The sequence below is a fragment of the Calonectris borealis genome, chromosome 22 (genome assembly GCF_964195595.1).
Source record: "Calonectris borealis chromosome 22, bCalBor7.hap1.2, whole genome shotgun sequence".
NCBI lineage: Eukaryota > Metazoa > Chordata > Aves > Procellariiformes > Procellariidae > Calonectris > Calonectris borealis.
In genome coordinates this window covers 3,941,078-3,964,637 of record NC_134333.1, presented here as the reverse complement: position 1 = coordinate 3,964,637, position 23,560 = coordinate 3,941,078, and the positions used below count along the sequence as shown (strand labels likewise).

The window sequence follows — 23,560 nt, the reverse complement described above, 5'->3', positions numbered from 1 at the left end:
AGTGGGCCTTCTCTGATGCCACACAGCCTGACAACACAGGACTTGCAAAAGGCTGAGGTGTGAATGCCTTCTTTGCCTCAATCTCTATGAGCATGATCAATCTTTAGGAATCCTAGGTCCTTGAAACCAGGGAGGAAATCTAGAGCAAGGGAGATGTTCTCTTGCCAGGAGAAGATCAGGTAGGCAATACTTCAGCAAACTGGAGACCTCTCTCAAAATTTTTAAACATCTTGTAGGCCATGGTAACTCAGATGTTTTGCAAGGAAAAGTCTTCCCTCGATTGTCTGTGTGCCATGCCAAGAAGTGATTTTTCTTTTCAAGCATCATGCTGTCCACCCCATAACATCCCAGTGGTAGAGGAGGGCCCACATAAATTTGATTTTGAGCAGCGCTGAAATAATGAAGGAACTCACCTTTGCAGCCCTCGATATCCAAAGTCTGGGGAAGTCTGCTTACAACCCTGGGTAAAAGATTAAAAGTCTACGAAAGCCAGCAGTGCATCCCCCCCGCACCCTACAAGTGATCATTGGAGTGACCCTGTTGGGAGGGAGAGAAAGAGAAAGACATGGCACGTCCGCACGCAAGGAAGCCCTTGGGTAACCAGCCAAGGATTGCAGGGCCCCTTCCTGTCCACGCGGCCGCAGGCAACCCCACCAGTGTGCCCCAGGCCCACATCCCTTGGCTGCGCTACACCCATGCAGCACTTGAGCTGAGTCTTCTGCAGGCACTGACACATTCCTGCCCCATAAATCCTGGAGCCTCTCAAACCCAGCACTCAGAGGTTCTCCATGAGGGAATGAGTATGGCATAAGGCAGGAAATGAAAAGGCGGCACCAGGGAAAACAACCACGCAGCCCATGTCAATAGCTGGGATGTTTTCCATTCATCATGGGAACCTTAGAAAATTACCGCTTCCATAGAAGCTACGTCTGGGCCTGGGGCAGGTCAGGGCCACCATAAAAGCCAGCCCAACTCCTCGCTGTCTCATCCACTTCTCTCGCCTCCTTCTCCTTGGGAACCAGGTGAGTCTGATGCCTTTTCCCCACAACCTTTTTCTGTTCATGAGATGCGTGCTCCTCCATCCTATGCTGGGTCATGGTGTTGCTCTTCTGACTCAGAGAGTGTCCAGAACTTGGCGGAGAGGGCGCTTCTTTTAGGAGATAGTCAGCAGCCTCTTTGGGCCTGGCAACACTTTGCAGTACTGTGTCAGGATGAGGCCAAGAAACCCTTTGGCCTCACTGCCCAGTTTCTACCTCCTGGCTCAGCAGGTGCCTTTGAAACACTCATGGCAGGCTGACCGACTTGTGGTGGGATGGTCCTTACCTGTGCCTGTGTTCTGATTCTTCCTGACCCTCTCTCCCAGGTGCACCTCCAGACCCTTACAGAATGTCCTGCTACGACCAATGCCTGCCGTGCCGGCCCTGCGGCCCAACCCCGCTGGCCAACAGCTGCAATGAGCCCTGTGTCAGGCAGTGCCAGAACTCCACCGTCGTCATCGAGCCCTCCCCCGTGGTGGTGACCCTGCCCGGCCCCATCCTCAGCTCCTACCCACAGAACACCATTGTGGGATCCTCCACCTCCGCTGCTGTTGGCAGCATCCTCAGCTGTGATGGAGTGCCCATCACCTCTGGGTGCTGTGACCTCTCTGGCATTTCCAGCCACTACTATGGCAGAAGGTGTCCCCCCTGCTAAAGCCACTGGTGACAGCCCGGACAAGGATCCCCAGGAAACCAACAGCTGATGCCAGACTGAGGACAGAGCTCCCGGCCATCCATTTCAGAGAGCCTGAGATTCCAGTGCTGCCCTTCTAAAGGAGGGCAGCTGGGGCTCTCTGAAAACATGGCCAAAGTCTGACTTCCTTCCCTTCCACTCTCTCCCATCTCTTTCTTGTCTTCTATTCTTCTGGGCCATAAGAACCCCAGAGCCAACCTGAGGTATCTGCTGGCCCCTCTCCCTCTGTGCGGCAGGCAGATGGATGGCCTGTGGGATCTCCACTATGTGTGTAGGGCACAGACTTTCTGCAGCTGGTGGTGCTCTCCCTGCTCTGGCCGCTTCCTCTACAAGCGAACTCGTTGCCTTCTTCAGAGTCATTAAAGTTTTTGCATCCCAGCCTCTGCCTCCACATAATCCTTTTCTTGGTGGACATTGTCTCGTGTTGCCAAGGATGAAATGTATTGGCTTTGGTAGTTTGGGGCAAAGGTGAGGACACAAGTGGACTTTTCATCATTCCCAGAGGAATGGGAAGATGGGACAGAGGGCAATGAGTCCCTTCCAGGCACTGTCTCTTGGAGGTGAGGAAGACACACTCAGCTCCTCCAAACCAGTGCTGTTCAGGCCCTACATTCCAGCATCTCTGCTCAGATATGGCCTCTTGGCCTCAGAGCCTGTCCTGCAGATGGGGAGGTTGTCCACTGCTATCCCCTAGAGAGGAGCCTAGTGCTGCTGGAGCCTCTGAGAGCTCAGCAGCTCACAAGCTTGTGCTGAAGGGAGTTCCTCTTGCTTTGGATAGCCCTGTGTTGGGAAAGGAGGCTGCATCAGAAGATGGCCCCAAAGGATGCAGGAGTGGGTGTGATCTGAGAAAAAGCCTTCAAAACAGCCCCACCTTCTCCTCCTCATCCCCCTACCTGTTTCCAGAATGAGGCAGTATGGCCTACACCAAAGGGCAAGGACAGCAAGGACAGCTCCCCTATACACCCTCCACACCCCAAAGTTTCCTGCACAGCCCAGCGGTTACACACATGTGCAGGGCAAAGGCAACTCACAGGTAGATATTGAAATCAGCCTGGCCAAGCCACACACCAGGGCCCTCATGCCTCTCACACACACCTAGCTCCCACCAGACAGGGAGCCCCAAGGACAGCAGCTTGGACAGTGTCCAAGCCCCCATGGCTGCTCTGTTGTGCCTGGTCTTCCCCCAGGCATGAAGTTGCTTTCCCCAAAGCTGGCGCTTCTCCTGGCAGGGCCTCTTGCCCACCTCTGGATCCCAGCACACGGCCTTGCAGGAACTGGAGGGTTCACAGAGCAGTTCTGAGTATTTTCCAAAATTGTTTGTAATCTTGTAATTCCTGGAAAGAGCATTGCCACATGGCATGTTATTTATGTTTTTCATCTTCCTTTGAACTGTGACCTTGGAGGAACACATCCCAGATCAGATACTCTAAAGGCAGGCCTGCAGGAATACCTGAAGAAGCAATGTGCACTAGAGAAAACCATAAAGCAAAGAGCAGCAACAAGAACCTTTGTACAAGCAGTGCCAACCTCCTGCATTGCCCCTCATGTCTCCAAAGCCATTGGGTAGAATAACCACATAACACATGGTGAAAATGAGGGAACCTGAGACTCTTTCACCACCTTCTTCTTCCTCTCAAGCCACTGACATCCTGGAAGAGGACCTTGCCCTGCAGATCCCTGGGTGCAGAGGGGAAACAGCGCTGCCAGGGGACACCTCAGGGCCCCTTCCCCCAAGCTCAGCCTTGCCCAGACACATCCCCTCCCTCCCCTGGGCTGTTGCACGGCCAAGGAAGCTCCCTGCACCAGGGTGTCTTGCACAGCACAGAGGTACAAGGCACTGCCAGAGACCTCGACTTCCTCCAGCCACAGGAGGCTGTATTTCCCCGTGGTGGTCAGCAGCGTGGTGAGACGGCCGCTCTGCTTGGGGCCAGCTGCTGCATGGTATGAGATACGCTGTGGGGCTTGGCCATTCCTCTGCTGGTACCAAAACAAGGCATCAAAGCCAGAGACCTGGTAGGTGCAGGTGGTCTGGAAGGTGTCTCTCTCCTCTACTGTGACTTGTCCTTCTTGCTGGGTGATGGTGGTCTGCCCCATGGTGCCTGGAAGAAAGCAAGGGTCAGTGACTGTGCAGGGAAAGGCTCTGAGAGGCAAAACAAGAGGGGATGCGAAGTGTTGGAGGAGAAGGCTCTCTGTCCCTTGTGCTGCAGCCAGAGCCACGTCGATGGGAACAGCAAGGCGGTGGGTGTCTTTGGGCAGGTCTGAGACGTCAGCTCAGCGTGGATCTCCCAGCACAATAATGCCAATTACCTCCCACAGGGATACCTCCAGAGGAAAGCTGTGCTATCACCCAGGGCTTTGGTCTCCACTTTCGTGCTGCCTGGAGTCTCCAGGGAACAGTCTGCAGTGCCTGGCCCTCCTGTGCTGGCTCCAGGACACCTCCAGCAGCGTGAGAGACCTGGGAACTCCGGCGAAGATGTTTCATCCTGCTCCACATTCCCTGTCCTCTCAGAAGGCTCTGAGATCAAGGGAGGGAAAAGGAAGCCCTTGCAGTGCAGAAATGCAGGAGGAACGCACAGCCAGGGCACGCTGCATGACACGTGCCAGCCAGGAGAGAGACTGGGACACCCTAAGAATGTGAGAGGGATGGGGGAGCTTTCGTGTCCCTGCATCAGCTTTCAAAAGCCCTGTGTGTTTGGGTTGCAAGGTCAGAAAATGTGTACTGCCGAGATCAAAAAGAGCTTCTGCAGTCATATAGCTGTGCAACACTGGGCCCAGACAGATCAGCTGAGAGAGGTCAATGGTTGGCAAGAGAAAAGGAAGGCAAGTGGTCTCAGGTGATCAGGAGAGGAGATGTTTCTTCTCAGTCTCATCTTTTGTTTGCCACAGTAACAGTGTCTTGAGAAGGCCGGTGCAAAACCACCCGTGTGATCTGATGTTTCCCAACATTTGCCCATAATTCAAGAGTAGCTCCCTGCAGAGAACTGTGGAGGGAGTGAGGCTCTCCTGGGAAGAAGAGGAATCATACCGATAGTCAAAGCCAATGCTTACCCAGTGGTTGCCTCAGGAAGGCAGCAAGGACGAGACACCCAAGGTGCATGCTGAGAACGATCCTCCTGCATGGTGAAAGAGACTCGAAAAGACCATACATCCCCACCAAGAGTCCCGAGAGAGCAGAGCTGCTGGAAATGACTCTGCAAGGGGAACAAAGAGTGAAGTGGGGAGGAGGAAATGCTTGTTCTTAGCACGCCTGAAACGCCCCTGCTGTGGTCTTCTCTCCTCCAGCAGTGACAAACATTGCTCGTGCAGCCAACACCTTCTGCCTTTCCAAGGTGAGGGGTAGAAGGGGGCTAGGCCTGCACCTGGTGCCCAACCTCCCTGACACACCCTCCTGTGCAACACCTTGGGAGTCTCTCCTTCCTTGATGCCTGTGTCCTCTCTCTCCATCCTCAAGCCCTTGGCTGGGTTGGCCTCTCCTGCCTCCTGCATGGTGCCTAGCCCCAAGCTCCTGTCAGCACACCCCAAGGCTGCAGCTCTCACAAACATACTGGTCAACAACCCGAAACCCTGCAGACATCAGCTGCCTCACTCAGCTCCCCAGGCACCGTGGACTTTCTCCCTCTATCTAAAAAAGCTATCTCAGGAACCAATCAATGAAGTTTCCTTGCCACACTGCTCATCCCATCTCATAAATCAGCTTCTCAAAGGCTCACCCAAAACCAACCAAACCTTTCCAGTTTCCCATAACCCTGCCATTCTCAGCTTCCTCACAACCACTTGGATCTGCATTTGTCCTCTCCTTATTTCTAGCCTTTATGAAACAAACCTGCCAGACTATTTTTACTCTTTCCATGGCATACTTTAGGTTGGACAGGACCTCTGCAGATCACCCATTCCAAGTTCCTGCTCAGAGCAGGTCTCATTAGATCAGGCTGGTCAGGGCTGTGCCTGTCAAGTCTTGAAAATCTCCAAGGCTCTCATGAGAGAGCCTCCACCTCCACCTGGAGGACTGCGCCTAGTTCTGGGGTTCCCAATAAAGACAGACATGGACCTGTTAGAGCAGGCCCTCCAGGGGATGGCCACAAAACTGATCTGAGGACTGGAACACCTGTCTTATGAAGAAAGGCTGAGAGAGTTGGGCCTGTTCAGCCAGAGAGCCTGAAGAGAAGGCTCCAGGGAGTGGTCTTTCCATATATTAAGGGAGCTTCAAAGAAAGATGGAGAAAGACTTCTTACCAGGGCCTGTAGTGACAGGACAAGGAGTAACGGTCCATCAGAGCAGCAACTGCCTTGCTCACTAGCCAACAAAGGAAGATCCTGACACGGGCATTGTTTTTACATACATGGTACACTTCTATTATGGCTGCCCGGTGGCTAAAATGGCAGCAGCTGATTTTGCCTGAGCAATGCTGCAGCTGCTTTCTGAGAAAATATCTAACAAACCCATCTGGCTGGCACCTTGCTTCCTGATGCTGCACTTGCAGAGCATAGCTAGGAGCTGGACTCCTTCCAAGGGAGGCACGTCACAGATGGGGGGATCTGAATAGGAGCCTTCCAGGCCAGGTGAGGACCCTTGGAAAATGCCAGCTTTTCTGGGAGCCTCTCCGGCCACAAGGTTTGTCCTCCTGGTGCCTGTGCGGTGCTGGGTACAGCCTCCTGCACCACTCTTGTGGCTCTGGAGACAGCTCAAGTGCTAAGAGCAGATGAGGAGACAGACTTCTCAGCAGCGCAGCTCCATGAACTCTAATGAGCCAGGTTAACTGACAGACATCAGGGCTTGGCTCAGGCAGTTTGAAATCTCCTCCTGATGCCACCTGCTAATTAACATCTGTTTGCCTTTTGAAGAGAGGGTATTTCTCTTAAGGCAACTTCATCAGGCCAGCTTCCTTTCTGCTGTCCCAGCCTCAGCATTTGCAGCTGCGGGGCATCTGGCTCACCCCAGACACACAACCCTTTGCTGCCGTTTGAGCATGTCAGGGCGGCACCTCTCCCTGCAATGAAGCTGGTACTGGTCCCAGACCTCCACAGCCGCCCTGCAGTGATCACCAGGATGAGCTGGATCTTGTCAGATTTTGGGATTACTTTGACTTGTTAGGTTGGGAACCCCTGGAGCTGCAGCAATAGGGATGTTCTCTAGCTTTGACTTTGTCTCTCATGCACACACTTTGCATGTGAATAGGCTGAATGTCTAAAAAAGACTCTGCAGCTTGGACCCCAATACACCTTCTCTCTTTCCTGTAATGAGGGCACAATCGGTTGAACTACTTCTGTCCAACCCACAAAAGCCCAAAAGCCCTCTGTTGTCATTAAATGCACGAGGGATGACTGGCGCCTGGTTTCCCTTCTTGGCACTGGGCTTTCAAGGACTTGCCTAAAGCTGTCAGGGGCACAGAGGCAGAGACCTGGCCGGTGGCCTCCTGGTTCTCAGAGTGTGGGGAGAGGCTGTGCTTCCTCATGTGCATATGCATCTGCCTGGGCCTGTGGGCGTGTTTGTGCCTGTGTGTTGACATTTGCATGTTCATTTGCAAACTCACCTGTGAGAGTGAGTGTCTGCCAGCGTGTGTGTGAACAAGTGCATATCTGTGTGTGTCTGTGCATGTGTTTGTGTACACGCACATTTTTGCTGGTGAGAAAGTAAGTGTGTGTGGTGTCAGTGTGCACAGGTGTGGGCGCCCAACGAGCGGCACAAAGCGTTGAGATAACGACAGATCTGACCAGAGCATGTTAAGGCAAATTTGTTATAAGCACTCATCATATTGGTTTAATAGTCACTGGTCACAATGTTGATTTATTGGCTCTCAAAGTTGTCGGGCTGGCTCTCAACGTTGTGTTCTGTAATACCTTACGTGTAGTATATGTTCCCTGTTGTGCTGTTTATCACCACTTGAAGCTGGGTCATGGTTATCATTTTGCGGCACTGTGTAATACTGTTTTATGATATTTTCCCGCGTCAGGGAACCTCCCAGGGCTATGAGCTGTGGAGGCTGCGAGGCCTAAGCAGACCCAATGCTGGTGCCAGTACCGATGCCGATGCCAATGCTGGTGCTGGTCGCGCGGAGGAACTGCCCTGGGCTCTGGGGCTGGGCAGGGCATGATGAGGAGGTGGAGTGCTGGGCAGTGTGGGGCTATCCCCCCGCCCCCGACACACACGCCCAGCCCTGCCGCGGTGGTTCGTGCCCGGCCGCAGCCCCAGCTACTCTCCCCGTGTCTCCCACGGCGCAGTAATACACCGCCGCGTCCCCGCGCCGGGGCCGGGCGAGCCACAGGGCGCTGGACCGGCGGTCTGCCGCCACCGACAGCCGCCCCGGCGCCTCCTGCAGCTCCTTGGACCCTTTGTGACCGAGCACCATGAATGCGGGGGCCCAGCCCGGGAGCTGACGGTAACAGAGGATGTATTTGTAAGACTTCATGTTGGGGTGTGAGCACTTGATGGTGATGTTGGTCCCAGCGGTGGTCTCTGCTGACGGCTCCTGCTGCACCTGGTCTCTGCCCGCAGCCACTGCTGAGAAAGAAGAGGAAAGGACAAAGATCACCAAAAGTCACCCAGCTCTGATTTTCTCAGAGAAATGGTTAGGAAGAGCGGCAGTGAGACAGAGCCAGACGGGAACGGATGGGTCGATGTGCCCTCGACCAGGGATGGAGAGTGATCATAGTGCGGGTGTGTGGAGTGAGGGGAGAATACTGCGGGGAATTTGGAATTGATGCATGCAGAAATGGGATGAAAACCAGATTCATGGATGGATGGATGAAGAGGGACGAGGAGACAAGAGAATGCAAGTGTTACAGTGAAGGAAGGAGGGCTGAATGCAGAACAAGAAGAAATGCTGAATGCACAGGGGGATGAGTGGATGTATGGAATAATGGAGAGATGCAGGAAAGCAGCCTTGTGCCTACAGATACAAAGAAAGCAGAGGGAGAGATGAGAGAGGGGTGTCAGAGAGTAGGAAAAGGAGTTAGAACTGGTAGGGTTCTGGAGAGATGGGTAAAAAGCGGAGTGGACAGAGAGATGATGAGAGGAAGAGTGGAAGAGTGGAGAGTGAGAGTGGGTGTTACAGTGAAAGAGGGCTGAAATCAGGGGAATAATAACTGCTAAATTCACAGAGAAAAGACTGGGTGCATGGAAAGGCAGGCGTACATGCCAGCAAACTGGTAATGCTAGAGATGATGGGCTCAGGCCCGGCCCCCCCATCCACCACCGCCAGCCCCGCGACCCAGGAGCACCGCGGCCAGCCCCACCAGCCCTGCGCCCCAGCACTGCCACATCCCTCCTCTCCACCGCCCACGCCGCGCTGCCCCCCGCCAGCCCCGGCTCTCTGCTCCGGCCGCGGCGCCTCCTCTCCACCGCCTCCTCTCCTCTCCGCCGCCGCCAGCTCTGCCTGGGGGGCGAGCCCTGCGCTGGTATTGCTCGGGGTCTCGCCTGGGCTGAGGGACTCAGTGGCTCTGCAGGGGCACAAGTTGCTCTCCCAGGGAATGGGCTCTCCCCTCCTCCAGCAAGGACTCCCCAGCAAGAATAAGGCTGCACAGCACTAGGGGCAGCCTGGGGCACCAGCACGGACTTGACCAGGAGATGGACCAGCTTCCCAGAGCTGTCTCCCAGCTCAGGGGCTGGAAAGAGCAGCCACTGGTATCCTGCTGTGGCAGTGAGGAGGGTGAGAGCCTCCCTTCAGCTGCCCCTCTGCAGTCCCAGCACAACGCCTAGAAGTTGTGTTGAGGCAAAGGCGGTGTGAGGACACATGTGCCCATGGGTGTGCAGGGGTCAGGGAGGGCAGGAATAAGGTGGGAATTACACAGTCAGAATATAGGTGAGAAGGGACCTCCAGAGGTCATCTAGATCAACCCCCTGCTCACAACACATCCCAGTAGACCAGGTTGCTCAAGATCCATTTCAGTCCATTCTTGAACACCTCCCAGGATGGACATTGCACGACATCCCTGGGAAACCCGTTCCAGTTCTTAGTTCTTTTAGCCTGTTGCTTAATCGGATTTCTCCATGTCCCAGTTGCTTGTCCTTTGCCTCTGCTCGTATTGCTGAGCACTTCCAGTGTCTTGGTCCATCTTCTCTGCCTCCTCTGATTAAGTAGTTGTAGAAAGCAAGAAGGTCTTCCCTGAGACATCTCTTCTCCAAGATGGGCAGGCCCAGTTCTCTCAGCTTCTCCTCACTTGCCATGTTTGACAGTGCCCTAACCCCCTTGGTGGCCATTGTTGGACTTGCTTCAGTACGTCAATACTCTTCGTGGACCTGAGAGCCCCAATGTGTTAGCAGTACTCCAGATGTGGTCTCACAAGCACGAGAGGGTCAGGGACACTTTCCTGCACCTGCTGGCAACACTTTGGCTGTCACAGCTCAGGATGCTGTTGGTCTTCTTTGCCAAAAGGGCACGCTGCTCTCTTAGGTTCAGCTAAGTGTCTCCTAAAACCACGCAGCCTTTTCTGTGGATCTGCTTCCTAGACAGTGACTCCCCAACGTGTGTGACTGCATGGTCTGGTTTCTACCCCAGACGCAAAACCTTGCCCTTGCTCTTTTTGACCTTCATGAGGTTCCAGTCAGCCCATTTCTTTATGGTCACAACTCTTGGAGCCTGGTAGTCCAGGCAATTTTGCACCCATCTTTCAGCCTCCTAATGAACCCATTCATCCTCAGGAAGTACAGGAGAGGGTGTCAAAGGCCCTTTCAAACTCCAGATATACACTTCCCCTGCCCTTCCCTTCTCCACAGTGCCCGTCACAATGATTTTGGACCTCAGCTACACAAGAGGCTCAGCTCAGAAGGAGCTCTACAGAGCAAGGAGTTAGCCCTGGCTGAGCTCTCCCAGCAGAGCTCCCTGTCACCGATCTCACCAAGGGTTCCTAAGGGAAGGGGCGAAGCCTTCTACTGCACTGTCGACTGAACCTTAGCTCTGGCAGACAAACATTCAGGTGGCGAGATGGGTTCAAGAACTTTATACACTATGTACAGCCCTTCTTGGAAAAAGGATCTGGTTTGGACACCCCTGTGGGACAGCATCAGGATTTGGAAGATGCAGCCTCAAATCCAATGTTTCTTCCCTCCCAAGAGCAGTTGCTGGACACTCAGACTGAGATTTCCATGAGGGACATGGTGGTGCTGGGGGCTGAATATCAAAGCAGCCATGAGTTTTTTGGCTTTCCCTGTGCAAGCCACAGGGTCTGTCCTTCTGCTCACAGTGATACCAGGCTTCACGTTCCTTTCATTCAGTACCTGTTTGATCCAAGATCTCAGTCCCTGCCTCACACGGCACCAGGCTGCACAAGTACATTTGACATTGGCTTGGATACGGGGGGGGCTGTGTCCCACCCCAGACACCACTGACACTGCAGATCCACTCAGGGATGGCCAGCATGAGGTGGGCAGGATTCCTCAGCCTTTCTCCTTGCCCATAAAGCAAAGCCCATCCTTTTGAACTCTCTAGCGTGGGGGAGAGCAGCTGTGACCTGCTCTGGAGAGGCAGGCAGCAGGGGACTGCCAGCCATGCTGAGGCACTCCCAATATTGTTATATTTAATTAATGTAAGGCTCCAAACTGGAGTGAAATCATCTTGTGGCCTGAAAGTGGAAGAAGCGGAGTGTGAGCTTTGGAGGGCAGGAAAAGGTGGGCTCAGGAGGCAGGAGCTGCATTTCAGTGCCTCTTCCCTGGACAGATCTCTGGCAGTTTCATGCCATCACCCTTCAAGTGCACCCGGCCTCCTTCTGACCCTGGGAACCTGCTGCTTTCTGGTGCTCATGGACAAAGCATGTCCCCGCTGTGAGCAGCACATTCCCTCCTGATGAGGGACACACAAGGACACACACATAGGTTCCTGCACACCAGTGTGGTATCAGGCACAACTTTGTGCTCCCACGTGCATTCATACAAAGACAGCTGCTCACAACAGCACACAAGACAAGAATATCCATAGGAACACAACCAACCTGGACTCTGCTGAGGACAGCTGGGGAGAACTGCAGCAGGGCTGGAGCATTCTGGGGGAAGGACAGGGCCCCAGGCATGCCCATGGCATTGTTTGTGTGCTCACAGACAGCACAGAGAGGAGACGCATCAAAACAGGCCAATAATTTTTCCTGAGGGCAGTGTTAGGCAGGATGGGGTCAAAACCTAGGAGCACAATGCACGTCTGGGGAGGCAACAGGAAGTGACCATCGGGGTGAGCTGAGGAGGGAGGGAAAGAGATGGACATGGCATATGGCACTGGAGTCTTTGGGCATCCAGCTGAGGACAGGTGGAACTTCTGCCTGAGAACAATGCTTCAGCCCCACCGGAGTGACCCAGGCTGACGTCACTTGCCTGCTCTGGACCCCTCCAGCACTTGAGCTGAGTCTTCTGCCTGCACTGCTGCATTCCTGCCCTCCAAATCCTGGGGCCTTTCACATGAGTGCTCAGGAGAAGCCTTCATCGGGGAGTGGGCACGGCACAAATCTGGAAATGAAAAGGCATCAGTGTTGGAAACCAAAGCACAGCCCATATCATTAGCTGCGATGGTTTGCATTCAAGATGAGCTGGTCAGAGAATTGTTACCTCTGCAAAGGGCCTCTGGTCCTGCGGCAAAGAAGGGCAGGTATAAAAGCCAGCCCAAGTCCGTGCTCTCTCATCCCTTTCTCTTGCCCTCTTCTCCTTGGGAAGCAGGTGAGTCTGAAGCCCCTTCTCCTCCTCTTCCAAAGCGAGATCTCTTCTTGTTGGACATCGCAACTGATGTTGGCTCTCTCCTCTGCTGAGTCCTGGAGCTCCTTGTCATGACAGAGGGAAGCAGGGAGGAAGTCTGATTAGAGAGAGGCTGGGATGTGGCTGGGGGGGCTTTTGGTTTATTCACTGGGAGAGAGCCTCCCTGCTCTTTGTAGGGACCTGTCAGGCTGAGCCAATGAAGACCATGTGACTCCTGGCCGAGTCTCCACCTCTCAGTTCAGCAGTGGCCATCATTGCTTTGTGACAGGGAAACCAGGCTGCTCCTCACCCACCCTTGTGCTTTGCTTCCTCCCTGCCCTCTCTTCCAGGTGCACCTCCACCTTTAGAGACATGTCCTGTTACAACCCGTGCCTGCCATGCCGACCCTGTGGCCCGACCCCACTGGCCAACAGCTGCAATGAGCCCTGTGTCAGGCAGTGCCAGAACTCCACCATCATCATCCAGCCCTCCCCCGTGGTGGTAACCCTGCCCGGCCCCATCCTCAGCTCCTACCCGCAGAACACCGTTGTGGGATCCTCCACCTCTGCTGCTGTTGGCAGCATCCTCAGCTGTGATGGAGTGCCCATCACCTCTGGGTGCTGTGACCTCTCTGGCATTTCCAGCCGCTACTGTGGCAGAAGGTGCCTCCCCTGCTAAAGCTACTGGACATAGCTCTTGGGAAGGCTCCCCAGGAAGTACAGACGTAGTGCTGGGCAAAGAATGAATCTTCAGGCCATTGCTTTCACAGGAATTCACCACCCTCAACTCCTCCTGCAAATGCTCTCAGGAAGGAGCAGCCTGTGTTTAGCTGAAAACATGGCCCATGTCTCTGCATCCATTCTTCCACCTACTTCTTTCTTTCTCTTTTTGTTCTTTTCCTCTGCTCCCCTGGGCTGCAAGGCTCTCCAAAGCCAGCCTGCACTCTGCGGGAAAGGCAGACAGATGCCCTGCATGAACTTCAACACGGCGAAGGGGCGCAGACTCTCGCTCGCCCCCGGTGCTCCCTGCATCAAGGGCCTCTGCTTGGAGTGACCTCGATTCCCTCTTTAGACTCATTAAAGATTGCTGCATCCTGGCCTGGGCCTCCGAGTGGTCCTTTCCTCCATGTATGCCCTCCCAAGCTGCTCAGGGAAAATGGCTTTGCTCTTGGCAGGGGATAGGATGGGGGTATAAAGAGACCCTTCACGACTCCCAGAAGAATGGGAGGTTGGGACACACTACAGAGGGTCCTTTTTGGGGCACCATCCTGTGGCAGCATGCAAAACAAGCCTAGCTATCCCAGAGCAAGTGGCAATCAGCCCTTGCCTTGCAGTGTCTCTGCCCAGATATACCCCCACAGGTCCTGCAAACAAGGAGCACAACCTCTGCTATCCCCAAGTGAGAAGCTAGGACTCTGTGGAAGGCCATGGGGGCAAGCCACCCTGTACGCTCATGGGAATGGGGCACCTCTTGCTCTGGTCAGTGCTGTGCTGGGGAAGGAGGAGGACAGAAGACGTCCCCAAAGGACGGCAGGAGTGTGCATAGGTGGAATAGCCTCAGGGGTGGCCCACGGCCTCCTCCCCTCCATCGATTGATCTAGAGCCGTGGCCAGCACGCATGGGCATGGGCAGCAGGGATCGGTCCCCCATGCAGCCCTACCACCACTCCTACAGCACTTGGCAGGGCCCAGGTTTTGGCAGGCATGCAGGGCTGATGTCATTCACGAGTCAGTATTGGGAATAACCACACTGGGCCACACAACAGAGCCCCTGGGAACCCAACACCTCCATGGGCCAGGGCAGTCCAAGGACAGTAACCAGTGCCCACAGGCCCATCACTGCTTTGTGGTGCCTTGTCATCCCCAAGCATGGATGGAGCCGCTTCGCTCGGGCCCAGGACCTCTAAGGCCCTGCTATGTCAGGACTAGCTCTGCTCCAGAAAAGCTCTGTGCAAGATGTGATTGCCCTAGTCCCCCTGAGATGTGGAGGTGACAATGGGACACACTCAGCAGCATCTGTGAGCTGTCTATGGCAGGCAACTTCTGTTCACGAGGGTCCCTCTTCCTTTGACTGATGCTCTTGGACACTGGTTTGATCAAAAGCACATCAGAGGCCTCAGTCAGGAAGAACCTGATGAACAGAACACATCCATCCATCCATCCATCCATCCATCCATCCATCCATCCATCCATCCATCCACATAGGGGCCTCTGGAAATTGCCCTTTCCCCAGCCTGTAAGTTGAAACAGGCAGAGGTCCTTTTCTTCTGGAGATTCCGGTTGCCAAGTCCTTCATCAACATCGCCTCCTCTTGCCTGACTGCTTAACGATGAAGCAGGGTGGCAGAGGTGTCAAGGCGCTGATGTCATCTCCCTTGCAAGCAAGGTGGATGAGGGCTCTGTAAGTCAAGCTCTGCAAGCCTCGGTGCCACAAAATGTCTGTCCCCTGCGCATCCCTGCAGCAAGTCCCCAATTTTCAGCCAACCGTCCACAGTTTCCAGATGGTGTCCCTGCTGAAAGTTGGCTGTCCAGGGTCCCACAGCCTGCTGAGCTCCAAATAGGGGCTCAGGCACACAGGGCCCTGCAGACCAGGCACGATTCCCTGCACTTTCCTCCTGCTTGAGGCTTGGCGCAGAGCCACCAGCCACCTCCATCTCTTTGGCCACTGGACACGTTCTTGCCATGCCCAGAGAACAAGGCCTCACCTCCTCCCACACGACACCCACACAACTACCACTGGAGTGAATTGCCAGCATCTGGGCAACCCGGCTCCTCACCCTGCCTGGGACTGCCAGAGTCCTCCACTCTCTCCCTGCCCCACGAGCAGCCCCAGGGCACAAGCACCAGTCCTGCCCTGGGGACGCAGTGGCACCTGCAGGCACCAGCCCAATCACAGAGCACACGCTGGGGCATCCCCCACCAGCACCCAGCTGCCCAGCGCCCCCAGCACCTCTGAGCCAGACCGGGCTAGAGCTCTGCTTGCGGCACACTTGTCCCAGCACAGGTGTGGTGGGTTGACAGAAACCACTTGGCTGGTGAACACCAGAGGATCTGCTCAGCATCCTGGTCCTGTCCAAACCAACCCCTACATGCTGTGGGAGGAGCGAAGGTGCCCGTAGCGCACATAGGGAAGTGGCTGGGACCGGGAAGAAGGGAGGGGTGGGGGGAAGGTGGTTTTAGATTGCTTCTTATTTCTCATTATCCTTCTCTGATTTGATTGGTAATAAATTAAATTAATTTCCCCAAGTCGAGTCTGTTCTGCCTGTAACAGTAAGTGATGAGTGATCTCCCTGTCCTTATCTGGACACACAAGTCTTTCGTTGTATTTTCTCCCCTGGTCCTGCTGATGGTGGGGGAGTGATTGAGCAGCTTGGTGGGCACCTGGCAACCAGCCAAGGTCAACCCAGCCCCAACAGGCCATGCTCACGCTAGCCCAGCATCACAGTAGAAATGCTCAACAACCTTCTTGGTGCAGAAAGGATGCTGCAGCAGCAGAGACACCTGGCAGAAGATGACCACAAAGCCCACTGCCCATGCTTCCAGCACTGGGAGGAGGTAGACTTTCTTTGTCAAGATAGCGTGTTTTACAGAGTGGTTTGCGTATGGTCACATAATGACCAAAGGACATGGACGAGAGGATGAGGAACTCAGTCACACCCAGGAAGAAGTGGAAAAATGAAAGCGGGAAACATAAATGTAGTCCTGGTGACAAGGAAAGGCTCCAGTGTTTTGGGGACAATGGTGGTGGCACAGCAGATCTCCAAGAAGGACAGTCTGACAAGGAAGAACTGCATTGGGATCCTCAGGGGCTGCTCACTCCCCACAGTGACAAGGATGAGGCTATTCCCACCATGGTTAGGAGACACATGGAGAAGACAAAGACAAGCAGGGCCACGTGCCACCTGGGGAGGCCACCCTGCTTGACCATATGTCGTGGTTTAACCCCAGCCGGCCACTGAGCACCACGCAGCCGCTTGCTCACCCCCCCGCCAGGTGGGATGGGGGAGAGAATCAGAAGGGTAAAAGTGAGAAAACTCGTGGGTTGAGATAAAGACAGTTTAATAGGGAAAGCAAAAGCCGCGCACGCAAGCAAAGCAAAACAAGGAATTCATTCACTACTTCCATCGGCAGGCGGGTGTTCAGCCATCGCCAGGAAAGCAGGGCTCCATCACGCCTAACGGTTACCTGGGAAGACAAACGCCATCACTCCGAACGCCCCCTCCTTCTTCTTCACCCAGCCTTATATGCTGAGCATGACGTCATATGGTATGGAATAGCCCATTGGTCAGCTGGGCCAGCCTTCCTGGCCACGCTCCCTCCCAGCCCCCTGCACATCTGGCAGGGCATGGGAAGATGAAAAGTCCTTGACTAGCGTAAACAATACCTAGCAACAACCAAAACAGCAGTGTGTCATCAACATTATTCTCATACTACATCCAAAACACAGCACTATACCAGTTAATAGGAAGAAAATCAACTCCATCCCAGCCAAAACCAGGACACCATGTTTGTGTTTCCTTCGGGGCAACGTACTGCCCTGTTTGGAACACTTTTGTCATGTCCAGAAGGAATCAGCTACCCAGGCAAGAGGAAGGAACCAAAGGTGTGCTGGGGTAAATCCTTTGTCTCTGTTGGTGTCAGAGGAATAAAATCAACCGCTGCTGCAAGGAGAGGTAACCACTTTACCCCAGACGAAGCTTTAGCCCTGCCAGGGCTGAGGAGCAAGTGTTAGGCCACAGTAAAGAGAACTTGGCAGAGCTCTGACAAACATTTTTGGTTTGTTGGAATGGACCTTTGCCACGTAAGGGCTGACACCCGTTGCAACTCCTTCTATGTCTGGTAATTCCTGGGTGCATTGGTTTCTTAATTGCACCATTCCTAATTGCATAATTTGGATGCCCAAGGAGCCTGTTAGTGTTAATAACAACCTGGGGTTGAGAACTTTGCACTTGTCTTTGGGAAGGGAAAAAACACTGGGTGGGAGCTGCTGATGTGTTGGCACAAGGGAGCTAAGCTACGGTGAGACACCCACTAAGCTGAGCATCTCTCTGGAGCATTTGGGATCAGCTTATTCGTGTCACCATGAAGTCCCTGTGCCATGTCCTCATGTGAAGGACCTACAACTGTCACTTTGCCTTCATAAAAGGCAGGAAGAGCTCAGCATCCTTGGCAAGAGGAGGACAGAGGCAAGCGGAGAACCAGCTTGACATGGGCTGGATGGGAATCTGTGTCCTCTGTGATGCATTTCTGAGACAATGCTGGCAGGCCTTTACAGACAGCCCAGAGGAGGCCACGTTACCCAGAACGCTCTGAGCCCTTTCTGGGGAAGCAAAAGAGCCTTGTGGGAAACACCCTACTCCCCTCCCTGCCTTGCACAGGCCGTCTCAGTCTGCAGACTTTCAGGAGCAGAGATCCACAGCAGCCATCGATGAGGAGAGGTGCTGAGCCCAGGCCTTGACTCCAAGCAGGACCCGGTGATCCCAGTGCCGGTGTTGATGCTGAAGTCGGTGCCGGTGCCGATGCCGGTGCCGGTTGGGCAGGGAAACAACCACGGGGCCTGGGGCCGGGCGGTGCGGGGCAGGGCGGGGCGGGGGGAAGCGGCCCCGGAGGGCAGAGGTGCAGTGCCCCCTGGCGGGCCCGCCCACGGCTGTCCCCCCGCCCCCGACACACACGCCTGGCCCCGCCCGCCCCGGCTCCTCTCCCCGTGTCTCCCACGGCGCACTAATAAACCGCTGCGTCCCCGCGCCGGGGCCGGGTGAGCCACAGGCGCTGGACCGGCGGTCTGCCGCCACCGACAGCTGCCCCGGCGGCTCCTGCAGATCCTTGGACCCTTTAAGACCTCTCATGAGAAGTTCGGGGCCTCGGCCCAGGAGTTGATGGTACCAGTAGATGACCTCGTTTGAGTGTATGTTGAGGTGTGAGCAGTTGATGCTGATGCCGGTGCCCTCGGTGGTCTCTGCCGACGGCTCCTGCTGCACCTGGGCTCTGCCCGCAGCCACTGCCGAGAAAGGAGAAGGAAAGGCCAAAGATCGCCAAAGGTCACCCAGCTCTGATTTTCCCAGAGAAACTGTCAGGAAGAGCGGCAGTGAGACAGAGCCAGGCAGGAACGGATGAGTAGATGTGCCCATGACCAGGGATGGAGAGTGATCATGGTGTGAGTGTGTGTGGAGGGAGGGGAGAATGCTGCGGGGAATTTGGAATGGATGCATGCAGAAATGGGATGAAAGTCGGATTCATGGACGGATGGATGAAGAGGGGACGAGGAGAGAGGAGAATGCAAGTGTTACAGTGAAGGAAAGAGGGCTCAATGGAGAAAAAGAAGAAATGCTGAATGCACAGGGGGATGAGTGGATGTATGGAATAATGGAGAGGTGCAGGAAAGCAATCTTGTGCCTACAGATAAGAAGAAAGCAGAGGGAGAGATGAGAGAGGGGTCTCAGAGAGTAGGAAGAGGGGTTAGAACTGGTAGGGTCCTGGAGAGATGGATAAAAAGCGGGGTGGATGGACGGATGAAGAGGGGAAGAGTGGAAGAGTGGAGAGCAAGAGTGGGTGTTACAGTGAAAGAGGGCTGAAATCAGGGCAACAATAACTGCTGAATTCACAGAGAAAAGAGTGGGTGCGTGGAAAGGCAGACGTACATGCAAGCAAACTGGTAATGCTAGAGATGATGGGAATGAAGGAGATAACCTAGAGGGGATGCAAGAGAGCTTGGAAAGAGGGATGAGAGATGGTAGAGAGAAAAACAAGAGGGAAGATTTGATGCCGGGCTCCCTGGGGAACAGTCCAGGCACAGCCCCGGCCCCATCCACCACCGCCAGCCCCGCGCACCCAGGAGCACCGCGGCCAGCCCCGCCAGCCCTGCGTCCCGGCACCGCCGCATCCCGCCGCTCCGCCGCCCGCGCCTCGCTGCCCCCCGCCAGTCCTGGCTCTCTGCTCCGGCCGCGGCGCCTCCTCTCCGCCGCCTCCTCTCCTCTCCGCCGCTGCCAGCTCCGCCCCGGGGCTGAGCCCTGCGCCGGCGCCTCTCGGGGTCTCGCCTAGGCTGAGAGGGCTCAGTGGCTCTGCCGGGGCACAAGTTGCTCTCCCAGGGAATGGGCTCTCCCCTCCTCCACCAAGGACTCCCCAGCAAGAATAAGGCTGCACAGCGCCGGGGGCAGCCCGGGGCGGCAGCAGGGCCCTGCCCCAGGAGATGGACCAGCTTCCCAGAGCTGTCTCCGAGCTCAAGGACTGGAAACAGCAGCCACTGGTGTCCTGCGGGTGGGAGTGAGGAGGGTGAGAGCCTCCCTTCAGCTGCCCCTCTGCAATCCCAGCACCATGCCTAGAAGTTTTGTTGAGGCAAAGGGGGTGTGAGGACACACGTGCCCATGGGTGTGCAGGGGTCAGGGAGGGCAGGAATAAGGTGGGAATTACACAGTCAGAATATAGGTGAGAAGGGACCTCCAGAGGTCATCTAGATCAACCCCCTGCTCACAACACATCCCAGTAGACCAGGTTGCTCAAGATCCCATTCAGTCCATTCTTGAACACCTCCCAGGATGGACATTGCACAACGTCCCTGGGAAACCCGTTCCAGTTCTTAGTTCTGTTAGCCTGTTGCTTAATCAGATTTCTCCATGTCCCAGTTGCTTGTCCTTTGCCTCTGCTCGTATTGCTGAGCACTTCCAGTGTCTTGGTCCATCTTCTCTGCCTCCTCTTATTAAGTAGTTGTAGAAAGCAAGAAGGTCTTCCCTGAGACATCTCTTCTCCAAGATGGGCAGGCCCAGTTCTCTCAGCTTCTCCTCACTTGCCATGTTTGACAGTGCCCTAATACCCTTGGTGGCCATTGTTGGACTTGCTTCAGTATGTCAATACTATTGGTCGACCCGAGAGCCCCAATGTGTTAGCAGTACTCCAGATGTGGTCTCACAAGGACGAGAGGGGCAGGGACACTTTCCTGCACCTGCTGGCAACACTTTGGCTGTCACAGCTCAGGATGCGGTTGGTCTTCTTTGCCAAAAGGGCACGCTGCTCTCTTAGGTTCAGCTAAGTGTCTCCTAAAACCACACAGCCTTTTCTGTGGATCTGCTTCCTAGACAGTGACTCCCCAACATGTGTGACTGCATGGTCTGGTTTCTACCCCAGATGCAAACCTTGCCCTTGCTCTTTTTGACCTTCATGAGGTTCCAGTCAGCCCATTTCTTCATGTTCACAACAGCCTGGTAGTCCAGCCAATTTCTCACCCACTTCATCAGCCTCTTAATGAACCCATTCATCCTCAGGAAGTATGGGAGAGAGTGTCAAAGGTCTTTTTAAACTCCAGGTACACACTTCCCCTGCCCTTCCCTTCTCCACACTACCTGTTACCTCCTGAGAAAGCAATGAGGTTAGCCCTTGGCTATACTGGAGCCTCAGCTCAGAAGCAGCTCCATGGAGAGGGGAATCAGCCCTGGCTGAGCTCTCCCAGCAGAGCTCCCTGGCACTGATCTCACCAAAGGTCCCTAAGGGAAGGGGGGAAACCCTTGGGTCCACTGCCTGCAAGTAGGACCTGAGCTCAGGCTGACAGACATTCAGGAGGGGAGATGCGTTAGACCCACTGTGCACAGCCCACGTCAGAAAGAGGGTCTATAGTGGACACCCCTGTTGGACAGCAGCTGGCTTTGGGGGATGCGGTCTTGAATCCAATGTCCTTTCCCTCCCAGGGGCAGTTGCTGGGCAGTTGAACTGAAATTCCAATGTGGGGCATGAAGGTCCTTGTGGGCTCAAGTCCAAAGCAGTCATCAGTTCTTTGGCTTTCCTGTGCAAGCCATTGAGTCTGTTCTTCCACTCCCAGCACAGTGATGTCAGGCTTCATGTTCCTTTCATTCAGTACCTGTTTGATCCAAGGTCTCAGTCCCTGCCTCACACACCACCAGGTCAATGAGCTGCACAAGTACATTTGACAGCGGCTTGGATACAGGGGGGCCTGTGTCCCACCCCAGACACCCCCGACACTACATTGGAAGCAGATCCACTCAGGGATGGCCAGCACATAGTTGGCAGCATTCCTCAGCCTTTCTCCTTGCCCATAAAGCAAAGCCCACGCTTTCAACTCTCCAGTGCTGCTCTCCAGGGCAGCTGTGTATTGGCCTGGAGAGGCAAGGAGGGGGGACTGCCAGCCATGCTGAGACACTTCCAATATCGTTAGGCTGAATTAAACTAAAGATCCAAACTGGAGTGAAACCATCCTTGTTGGGGCCTGAAATAGGCAGCGGCAGTGTGTGAGCTCTGCAGGGGCAGGAAAAGGAGGGCTCAGGAGACAGGGGCTGCATTTCAGGGCCTCTTCCCTGGACAGATCTCTAGCAGGCTGGTGCCATCACCTTTCAACTGCACTCAGGCTCCTTCTGACCCTGGGAAACTGCTGCTCTGCAGTGCTCATGGAGAGAGCAGTGGAGAGTGTCCCTGCCATGGGCAGCACATTCCCCTCTGATGAGCGACACACAAGGACACACACACACAGGCTCATGCACACTGGCATGGAATCCTGCACAAATTTGTGCTCCCAGAGCATCCTCACAAACCTGGCTGCTTACAAGTCCACACAAGTAAAGAACACACAAGCAAGACAGCGAACCATGGATTCTGCTGAGGACCCCTGGGGACTGGGCAGTGTTAGGCAGGATAGGGTCAAAACCTAAGAGCACAACGCGCACACCTGGGGAGGCAACAAGAAATGACCATGGGGGTAAGATGAGGAGGGAGGGAAAGACAAGGACATGGCATGTCCTCATGCGTGGGAGCCCATGGCATCCAGCTGAGGAACACTGGACCTTCTTCCTGAGAACACCACTTCAAACAGCCCCACCAGAGTGACCCAGGCTGACGTCACTTGCCTGCTCTGGACCCCTCCAGCACTTGAGCTGAGTCTTCTGCTTGCACTGCTGCATTCCTGCCCTCCAAATCCTGGGGCCTTTCACATGAGTGCTCAGAAGAAGCCTTCATTTGGGAATGGGCATGGCACAAACCTGGAAATGAAAAGGCAGCAGTGTTGGATATCAAAGCACAGCCCATATCATTAGCTGCGATGGTTTGCATTCAAGATGAGTTGTCAGAAAATTGTTACGTCTCCAAAGGGTGCCTCTGCGTCTGCGGCAACGAAGGGCAGGTATAAAAGCCAGCCCAAGTCCGTGCTCGCTCATCCCCTTCTCTTGCCTTCTCCTCCTTGGGAAGCAGGTGAGTCTGGAGCCCCTTCTCCTCCTCTTCAAAGCGAGATTTCTCCTCGATGAACATCTCAGCTGATATTGGCTCTGTCCTGTGCTGGGTTTTGCATGTTCTCGTCATGAAAGAGGGAAGCGGGGAGAAGGTCTGCGTAGAGAGAGGCTGGGATGTGGCTGGGGGGGCTTTTGGTTTACAAGTTAGGACCGAGTCTCCCTGGGCCAGGCTGCTTTTTATTGGGTGATGAAGATCGTGTGGCTTCTGGCATAGCTTTCAGCTCCCCACTCAGTATTAGCCTTGGCTCCTTTGTGATAGTTTATCCAGGCTGTTCTTCACCCACCCTTGTGCTCTGCTTTGTCCCTACTTCTCCCCCAGGTGCACCTCACGCCCTGAGACATGTCCTGCTCCAACCCATGCCTGCCATGCCGACCCTGCGGCCCCACCCCGCTGGCCAACAGCTGCAATGAGCCCTGTGTCAGGCAGTGCCAGAACTCCACTGTCGTTATCCAGCCCCCTCCCGTGGTGGTGACCCTGCCCGGCCCCATCCTCAGCTCCTACCCGCAGAACACCGTTGTGGGATCCTCCACCTCTGCTGCTGTTGGCAGCATCCTCAGCTGTGATGGAGTGCCCATCACCTCTGGGTGCTGTGACCTCTCTGGCATTTCCAGCCGCTACTATGGCAGAAGGTGCCTCCCCTGCTAAAGATGCTGGGAAAGCCCCAAGAAGACACCTTGAGGAACTCAGAGCACGGTGCTGGGCAGGGGATCAAGATTTTGCATGATTTTTCAGTACAGCTGAATGGCTTTGCCCTTCTTTTCCTTTTCTTTGTTTGCTTCAGTTCCTCTGGGCAGCAAGGTCCGCCCAGGGCCAGCCTAGGGGGGACGATTTGGCTCCTGTCCCTCTATGGGGCAGGCAGGCTGACATCATGCAAGAACTTCTTCACAGCCAAGGACCGCAGACTCTTGGCTGCCCCCAGGGCTCCCTGCACTGCTGTCCTCCACTTGGAGTGACTTTG

General features: G+C 54.8%; 2 protein-coding genes across 2 annotated transcripts; both read left to right on the top strand.

Annotated features, from left to right (window-relative positions):
- The first annotated feature begins 1,340 nt into the window (after positions 1-1,340).
- LOC142092085 (feather keratin Cos2-3-like) lies at positions 1,341-1,755 on the top strand. Its single transcript, XM_075171822.1, has one exon. It carries the CDS (start codon positions 1,387-1,389, stop codon positions 1,690-1,692), a length of 306 nt encoding a protein of 101 aa, XP_075027923.1. The 5' UTR covers positions 1,341-1,386; the 3' UTR covers positions 1,693-1,755.
- A 10,479-nt stretch (positions 1,756-12,234) lies between these two features.
- Positions 12,235-13,059, top strand: LOC142092084 (feather keratin Cos2-3-like). The gene is made up of 2 exons (XM_075171821.1): positions 12,235-12,380; positions 12,747-13,059. Exons 1-2 carry the CDS (start codon positions 12,235-12,237, stop codon positions 13,057-13,059), a joined length of 459 nt encoding a protein of 152 aa, XP_075027922.1.
- The last annotated feature ends 10,501 nt before the right edge of the window (positions 13,060-23,560 follow it).